The 9,054-nt window shown below is 50.5% G+C and overlaps 1 protein-coding gene across 1 annotated transcript in view; it reads right to left on the bottom strand.

The window, feature by feature from the left end:
- Positions 1-9,054, bottom strand: part of CDK5RAP2 (CDK5 regulatory subunit associated protein 2) — a 183,302-nt gene that overhangs the window by 171,833 nt on the left and 2,415 nt on the right. The window contains exon 2 of the mRNA XM_010848429.1: positions 1,195-1,262. Within this exon, the coding sequence (XP_010846731.1) occupies positions 1,195-1,262 (68 nt within the window). The remainder of the gene's footprint in view (positions 1-1,194; positions 1,263-9,054) is intronic.

The following is a 9,054-nucleotide window of genomic DNA, read 5'->3' as shown; positions in this document are numbered from 1 at the left end:
GCTCTATCCCCCACGCGTGCCCCCGCCCAGGGCCCCTCACCCTCCAGGTCTCCAGGCCAGGTCGTCTGCCGGGGACACTCCGGCCGCCCCGCTCCTTTCTGAGGGGAAACCTGCTTCTCAGCCCATCGCCCAGCTCCTCAACCCCCAGCTGGCTGCGCGACCATTCTTTGCCTGCCTTCCAGGCGTGATCGGAGCCATGATCCAGGCTGAACCCCAGTGCGGAGCGGAGCCCCGAGCCTGGCAGGAAACACACCAGGGCTGAATTAAGGAGCAGGCCGATCAAGTCTCTGGTCCCAACGGCCTGGGGGCAGAAGGCAGAATAACCAGAACTGTTGCACTGCATGCTTAAAGTAAAAGTTGCCAGGTTCTAAAGGAAAACCTGAGGGAGAATTAACATATTCTCACCGTGTGAAACTTAGGTTATCTGCTCTAAAAACTCCTTCTTTTTGCCCGTAATCTCATTACTCTGGAAACGGGGGGAAAAAAACACCTGTCAAAATATCTCTAAGATATTTCAACAAGGCAAATTATTAGCACTTCCCACAGACACTGATGAGGGCATCCACTTTCTTTCAGAAACAAAAATTATGAGGAAGGCTTAGCAAAACCCAAACTGCAGAACAGAAAGCTTCCTCACAATCCAGCTTCAACCCAGCAGACTGCGTATTTGCTCAGTGCCGTCTCCTGTGGTCTACCCAGCTGTGTGTCTCCGAAGGGCAGGCCCGCGTAGGAACGCCGGGCCCCAGCCAGCACACGGAGCCCAGCAGCCTGCCAGGAAGGCCTTGGCACGCTCAGGTCTGGACAGCAGCCCTCCAGGGCCTCCAGCCATTCGGGAGCAGGACCCAACAGAGCCTTTGAACCTGACGGAGTCTCCGACTCAACACCCAACCTCCCTTGGTCGTTCAGTTCAGCAAACACTGGCTGAACCCCCTATGCAAGCGTGGTGGTGAGAAATGAAACTCACGAAGTGTGGCCCAAAGGACATCTAGTCCCCTAGCTTGGTGCTTATGAAAGGAGGCGAGGAGCGGGTCAACATTTACATTAAACACCGCGCCCTTCTTGGGAGCACCAAGCCACGCCAGGGGAGCACTGGGCCTTGGACCCATTGCAGCTCAGGCCCAGGCTCCCAGCTCAAAGGCTCACGGCCCTCACGGCCAAGCATCCACGTCCCCTGGTCTTACTCTGTGTACTTACCACCGTTTCCCGAACCAGGGTCAGGGCTGATGCCTTCCGGGTCATCTGGCGCACCGAGGGCAAGGCCACTAGGAGAGAACAAGGGCGACAAAAGAGGGGTCACCACCTGAACAGCAGAGCCTGCCGGAGCCCCTGCACTGCCCCCGACCGGCAGCGGCACCAGCCCGAGGGCAGGCAGCGCGCAAGTGAGGAACCCAGGCTCCGGGGCTGGGCTGTGGCTGCCGGACCCCCTGCACTGCCCCCGACCGGCAGCGGCACCAGCCCGAGGGCAGGCAGCGCGCAAGTGAGGAACCCAGGCTCCGGGGCTGGGCTGTGGCTCACGCCCGAGTAAGGGTGCTCGGTCAGGGATTCATTCACACAGCAAGCGTTCCGTGTGCCATCGAGGGGCCGGGCGCGGAGGCCCCGGGCCAAACATAAGCTCCTGATGCGCTCGAGTCACACTTTCTTACTAATTCAGTACATGGGCCACCACCCCTCGACCTGTGAAGATTAAATAAACTGGTGCATATAAACACTTAGCACACAGGAGTGACCGGCGGGAGGCGTCGACCGTTGTTTTTGTCAGTGCTACTATTATCATTATCAATATGCCTATGAGCTTAAAAGTATCAGGTACTAATTTGGATGCTTTAAGAACATCAGACAAAAATGCAAAATTCACTGATTCCAGAAGTTTTACTGGCTAAATTATACAAGCAGGTTCAGTGAGTCTGGAGGCTAAGAACTAATCCACAATAGGATTTGTGTGGTTCAACACAAAACGCAGTTCCCTGACTCCTGCTCTAAACTCCGCCAAGTACCTCTTCCCACCCCGCTTCCTTCATCTGCAAAAGAACAGCAGCTACTTCACGGAGTAATTGGTGATTAAACAAGACACCTAGTGTCTAGCAAGTGCCCTGCATACTGTGAGTATTCCATAAATGGGCGCAAAGTACCCTTGTCACCACGAAACATACAACGCTCTATAACTTGTAAATGATCTACCTTCCGAGAACTGGCCAGTTCCCTGAGGGTCTATGCATTTTACAAAGGAAGATTATTTCAGTGGCCTAGCCAGTCGCAGGGCAGTTAGTCAGAGAACTAAGTCCAGAATCCAAGTATTTTATGTCTAAAACCCAACAAAGCCTCCCTCTCCCAAGCTGTAAACTAGGAGCTGATGGAAGTTCAGCTTGACTTCTTGGCAATTTGCTCTTTCCGGGCCTCTAAACACAGACCTGTCCTGCTCCTAGGACAACGCTGTCTGATCACCAAACTCTGGAGTTGGAATGAAACTTCAACATCAGAATCAAGCAAAAGAATTAGATATCATAAAATTTCAGCATCAGGAAAATGATTACATAAAATGTGTCTGCTATGAGGGTAACTGGAGGGGGGAAAAAAAAGCAAACTTAAGTAGGATATGCCTTCAATTACTGAAAGACAAAAAAAACACATGTACACTAAAGTCACCTCAAATCCTTCCTGCAAAGTAGGAGGCTATAAGTACACATAACAAGTGAAATATTAAAAAGCATAATTTGTAAGAAAAGGAGAGATATTCAATATTTTCCTTTTTAACTCTTCATAATTCTCAACTCCCTCCAGTATCACTAGGACAAACTCCATTTTCTAAACAAATTGTAAAAGTTTGCCACCACTCTTTGCAGTTGGTGGCTCAGTGGCCCCAAAACTACACAAACAGCTTCCTGGGAAGCTCAGCCGACTCTGGTCTCTACATCCCCAAGTCTGGCTTCTCTCCATCACAGCCATTGATTCGCTACCATTGGAGGAAATGGCCGATCAGTGACTCAAGCCAACACCAGTCACGGCTGAAAGCCACGTGGCAGGCAAAGCCAAAGAATCTGATCTTAGACAAGTTTCCAAGAGGCAAAACATGAAAAATGCCATTTGACACTGCAACTCTTAGAAGAAACCGCTCTTAAACGCAGAAATTCCAGCCTGGCTCCCGTCAAACCTCCATGTGGGCTTTACCTGCTCCCCCTTTGAAATGTCGTGACCCTCGGGCATCAGGGCTCTCTGTCGGTTCCAGCCACACCTCCAGCTTCAAGCCTTCAGCTTTAGGTATCCATTCTGATCCCTCACTCTGGGCCTAGGTTGGGGCTTTCTGGGTCCCCATCCAAAATCAAACCCAGGCAAAGGAAGAGGGCTGAGATGAGACTTTATCATGGTGTGGATGGAGGAGACCAAGTTTCGGGAAGGGAAGGAGCTTATGTGCTCCAAATCACACAGGGTTAGGTAGCAAAGTTGAGGCCAAAATCCGGTGTCTTGGGGCCCATTCCAGGCACTCAGCTCCTACTCAGAGGGCACCTGGTCAGGGCCAGCGTCCTCACCTGCAGAGCACAGCATAACCGCGGCCGCCATCCGCAGGGGCGCCTGCACAGACGGACCCCGCGCCCAGGGACGGGCAGCCTGGCGCCGCCTCCTCACCACAGCCCACCTGGGCTCCGCAGTCCTTTTTCAGGGCTGCCATTTTCTCAAGTGAGGAAAAGGGAGGCCTGGCAGAGTGACTACGCTGAAAGACCACAGCCGGCCTGGTTGCAGAGCCCATGCTCTTCGCCTGCGTACCACCCTGGCCCCACGCGCCCTCAAGGGTCGCGGTGAGGGCCCAGCGCCCCGAGGCAGGGCCTTCAGCCCCGCGGGCAAGTGAACCGACACCCCTGCGCCTCGCCGCCGCCCTGCCTCGCTCAGCCGCTGCCAACGGGGCCTGCCCTGGCAGCACCCAACCAGCGGCCGTCCAGGCGAGGGCCCCGAAGCGTTTCACCAACGAAGGGCCGTGAGCGGCCTGGATCAGACTGCACGTCCCATTCAGAAATCGCACACCAAGTACACTCCGGTCTGTCTCTCAACAGCGTGCTTTTCACTCTGGGTCATCTGTTCGTAATGAGAGAAAACTACACATAAATGCAAGAGACGGACGAGTTCTTCTTGACTATACTCGCATCTTGGTCTCCCAGAAGAAGGAACCACTCTCGTCAGTAAGACATTCCCGACCTTTCTCCGCGTGTGTAAGCGCACACTATTCTGCAGTGTCTTCACTGAACGTGTCGAGATGTTTTCACGACAGTACAAACAGATCCACAGCAGCGTCCTTAACTCCTGCAGAGCATTCTACAGCAGCGTTTTTCAAACCTCACTGACCCCAACCAAGAGAAGGAAACACGTTAGCCTTCATTCTTCAAGTGCCTGCTGTTCTGTTGCTTTCTTCTTTTTTGCTTAATTCTGGTTCCGACCTACTAAATCGAATTTCACAAGTTGACACGGGTCACAGTCTGAAAGAGACCTCTAAAAAGGATGTCTATTTACCAGGTACTGTGTAGGAAACTCAATTTCTTTCCAAGTTGTTCCTTTCACAAACAATGCTGTATCTCCTTATATGGGTCTCATTGTCCACAAGCAGGATTTTTCGACAGATAACAAGAAGTGGAAGTGCCATGTCTAAATACAGTTACATTTTTTCAATGGGCAAAGGATTTGAAAATATACAAGTGGCTAATAAGCACATGAAAAAATGTCCCACGTGGTCAGCTGGTAGGGAAATGCAAATCAGTACCCCAGTGAGATACCATGCCACATCCCACAGGATGGCCACAATAAAAGACAGATAATGACAAGTGCCGGCAAGGCCATGGAGAAATAAGGATCCTCACACAGAGTGTAGGATGCTGAGTGTGAGATGGCGCCGCCGCTTTGGAAAAGAGCTGAGCAGTTCCTCCAAATGCTAAATACACAGAGTTACCACACGACTCAGCAACCCTACTCCCAGAGAAATGAAAATTTATGTCCACACAAAAACTTGTACACACATAAATGTTGATATAGCAAAAGAGCCAGAAAAGCAGAAACAACCTAAATATCAGCAACCAATGAACAAACAAAAACGGGTACATGTTTATAACAGCCCTCAGTCACAGAAAGGAGTGAGGTACTAACACAGGCTACAACACCGAGGGATCTCACAAGAGTCCACACATTGTAGCGTCTCGTTTTTATGAAATGCCCAGAGCAGGCAAACCAATAGACAAAGAGCAGATTGTGGTTGCCTAGGTGTTCTTGCCTGGAGAATCCCAGGGATGGGGGAGCCTGGTGGGCTGCCGTCTGTGGGGTCGCACAGAGTCGGACACGACTGAAGCGACTTGGCGGCGGCGGCAGCAGCAGCAGGGTGCAGGAAGCGGGCAGGGAGTGGAAACGGGGAGTGTGGTGACTGAACGTGTCCCCTGGAATTCATGTGATAAAACCCAGCCCCCACCTGCGGGATGTATCAGGAGGTGAGCCTTGGGGAGGTGATTAAGACCAGATGAGCTGGAGACGGTGGAGCCCTCAGGAATGGCACTGGTGTCTATAAGCGTTTCCAGAGCTCCTACCTCCTCTCTTTGCTCTCCACCATGTGAGGATACAGTAAGAAGGAGGTCCTCACCAGAACCTGACCACACTGGCACCCTGACCTCAGACTTCCAGATGCAGGAACTGTGAGAAACCAATTTCTGTTGTCAATAATGGGCTTCCCAGGCGGTGCTAGTGGTAAAGAATCCGTCTGCCGATGCAGGAGGCACAGGAGACATGGCTTCAATTCCTGGGTCAGGAAGATCCCCTGGCGTAGAAAATGGCAACCTACTCCAGTACTCTTGCCTGGAAAACTCCAAGGACAGAGAAGCCTGGAGGGCTGCAGTCCATGGGGGTGTGAAGAGTTGGACACCACTGAGCATGCACGCAGGTAGTCAGTAAGTTACCTAGTCTACAGTTTTTTGTTACAGCAGCCCAAGCTAAGACTGGAAGTAAATGCTAATGGGCACAGGGTTTTTTTTGGATGATGAAAATGTTCTAAAATTAAGATTATGGTGATGATTGCACAACTCTGTAGATATACTGGAAAAAAAAACACTGAATAGTGTATTTCAAATGGGTAAACTTTATGGCATATAAATCACATTTCAGTAAAGCTGTTAAAAAAACACAAGGCACATTTTTAATGCCAAACTGTGTTCCAACAAGTTGCACCATTTACACTCTGCTGTGCACTTTTTCACGCAGATTATAAAGCAGCATTTCACTACAAAATGGGGAGCCTGTGTTCACGGTATTTATCTTTTCAAATAGAGGCTGAACAAAACTGATTCATTCAACAAATAACTGTTGAGCCTATACTATGTACCAGACATCGTTCTTCCTAAAGATCCAGTCAGGAAGAAGCCACACACAGCTCCCTGCCCTTGCTGAGCTAACCCTGGCGACCGGGAGCGTCTCCCCAAACCTCACAGCCCAGGGGTACCTCTAGTCCGAGGTCGGCCTTGAATCAGGCTTTCAAGCCTTCACCAGAAATTTCATCCCGCCATCCTCTTTCTCAATCTCCTTCTACAAAATCCACGAAGGTATTCTTTGCCTAAGAAAGAACTGTGTACAAACCTATAGGAGACGTTTTTTTTTTTTTCGGTCTGCCCCTAACCAGGCAGGAGGCACTTAATGGCCATGTGCTTAAGGAACCCACAGATGAACAGGCCTGGCCAGGCCTTCAGAAACTCACAGGCAGAGGCAGAATCCTGGGCATGAAACCGAAGGGGTGAACCCAGGGGAGTGGGCACAGAGGACTTTGTCCAGAAAACGCTACAACACGGTAACAGCTCAACAAAAACCATCCGACACTGAACGTACTCCCCCATCGGTTCTAGGTGCTTAAAACATACAACTTTGCTTCGTCCACAAAGTCACCCAACAAAACAGAAAACTGTCACTGAAGAGAAATTGAGGATTAGGACAGTTACGTGAAAAACTCCAGCAACATGGCTAGTACCCCGCTGAAGCAGGATTCTGACGCAGGCGTCCTGCATACAAAGCCAGTCCTTTCGACACCATAGGGCGGGACCTAATGAAGGGGCCTCAGGGACCGGGATCCAGGCCTAAACCTCACAGAGCCGGAGCTCCTGGGGCACCCACCGGTGATCAAGCCTCGAGAGGGCACACTGCCCTGACGCAACAAAAGGCCGAGGACAATCAGACTTCAGTTCAGTCTCTACAACCGGGGCCTGGAAATTACCAAGCAGGAGAGTATCCATATCAGCATAAAAAGATTCCTCACGTTCCAGGGGTTTCTCTCCTCCACTAGGACCACCTGATGGAGAAGCTGACTCTTTGAGGGCCAGTTCCAGCCCACAGCAGTTCCACAAAATCCTCCCAGAATCCTCTCAGAATCAGTTCAGAGAACTAGCTGGAAGGCAGGATAGGGCACCGAGAGCCAGGCTTTGGAATATGTAGCTGGATTTTAAATCCTGGCTTGATCACATACTTTTTGGTGGGATCTCAGGGTGCTCACTTCACCTCTCTGAACCTCAGTGTCCTCACCTGGAAAAAGTGAATAAAATCATGACCTCACCGGACCATTGTTCATTCAGGGAATTAACAGACAGGTACTGAGCCCCTACCATGAGCCAGATACCAGGTTAGGAGGTCACATCACAAAGATGGTCACAATGCAGCCCCTGTTCTCACGCAGTAAGAGTCGAGTCTGGGAGAAAGACAAGTTGACAGCTGTGCCTGCGGCGGCCAGTTTATAGAGCAACTGAGGCCTGAGGTGTGGCTCCTCTAAATCGAGAAGGGCGGTAACTGTAAAACACATCCCGGGCTTCAGAGACTCAGTAAGATCAGATAGAAAGCAAAATAGCTCATTGATATTTGTTTACAAGTGAGAATGATAATATATGGAAATATTAGGTTAAATAAACATTATTAACATTAATTTCGGCAGTTTCTTTTTATGCTTTTAATGTGGCTATTAGAAAACTTTAAATTACATACATGGCTCAAATTATATACTGATTGAACTGCATTAGTCGATAAAACTCAGTGAAGTCATGGGACTTCCCTGGCAGTCCAGTGGTTAAGACTCTGAGCTTCCACTGCAGGGGAGGTGGGTTTGATCTTTGGCCAGTGAACTAAGATCTGGCATGATGTGGTCAAAAAAAGAGAAAATTCAGTGATGTCAATAAGGGCTGTGAATACATCAGTGATGGGGGGCTAAAGGAGAATAGAGGGCCCAGGTGGGGAGAGGGGATGTCAGTGAAGGCTTCCTGGCAGTGACATCTAAACCGAGACGTGAAAAGTAAGGCGGCAAAGCAGAGGAGAGAGGGCAATTCAGGTGGCAGGCCCAGCAGGCACCCAGGCCCAGCAGAGAAAGAACAAGGCAGGTCATTCATAACAGTTTGGCAGCCAGCGGGGTGACGGGCTTGGAGAGGAGACAGGGAAGGGAGAGGGAAGACAGGAGCCTAGTGAGGTGGATGGGGCCACAGTACAAAGGAGCTCAGAAGCCACATTAAAGAACTTGATCCTGAGGGCAGAAGGGAGCCAGGGAGAGTCTTAAGCAGGTAAGAGATTAGCTCAGGAATGTATGCAGCACCAGGGTTACCAGCAAAGGAGGGAAAGGAGGGCAAGGAAAATATTTGATGTTTTGTTGAGTTGCTACTCTGGGTCAGACATTGGGCTAAACGCTTTTAGACTCATCCATTTTACAGATAATGAAAACTGAGGCTCACAGAGGGTGACTTGCCCAAGGTCACATGATTGTTAAGTGTCAGAAGTGGGATGGAAACCCAGCTAGGTCTAGGCTGAAGCTCCAATACTTTGGCCACCTGATGCAAAGAGCCAACTCATCGGAAAAGACCCTGATGCTGGGAAAGACTGAGGGCAGGAGGAGAAGGGGACGACAGAGGACGAGATGGTTGGATTTCATCACCGACTCACTGGACGTGAGTTTGAGCAAGCTCCGGGAGGTGGTGATGGACAGGGAAGCTTGGTGTGCTGCAGTCCACGGGGTCTCAAAGAGTCGGACACAACTGGGCGACTGAACAAGGTTCCAAAACTGGTGCTGAGAGG

The sequence above is a fragment of the Bison bison genome, unplaced genomic scaffold (genome assembly GCF_000754665.1).
Source record: "Bison bison bison isolate TAMUID 2011002044 unplaced genomic scaffold, Bison_UMD1.0 scf7180017864266, whole genome shotgun sequence".
Classification (NCBI taxonomy): domain Eukaryota; kingdom Metazoa; phylum Chordata; class Mammalia; order Artiodactyla; family Bovidae; genus Bison; species Bison bison.
The sequence above is the reverse complement of the archived record's forward strand: the minus strand, read 5'-3'. Positions and strand labels throughout refer to the sequence as shown.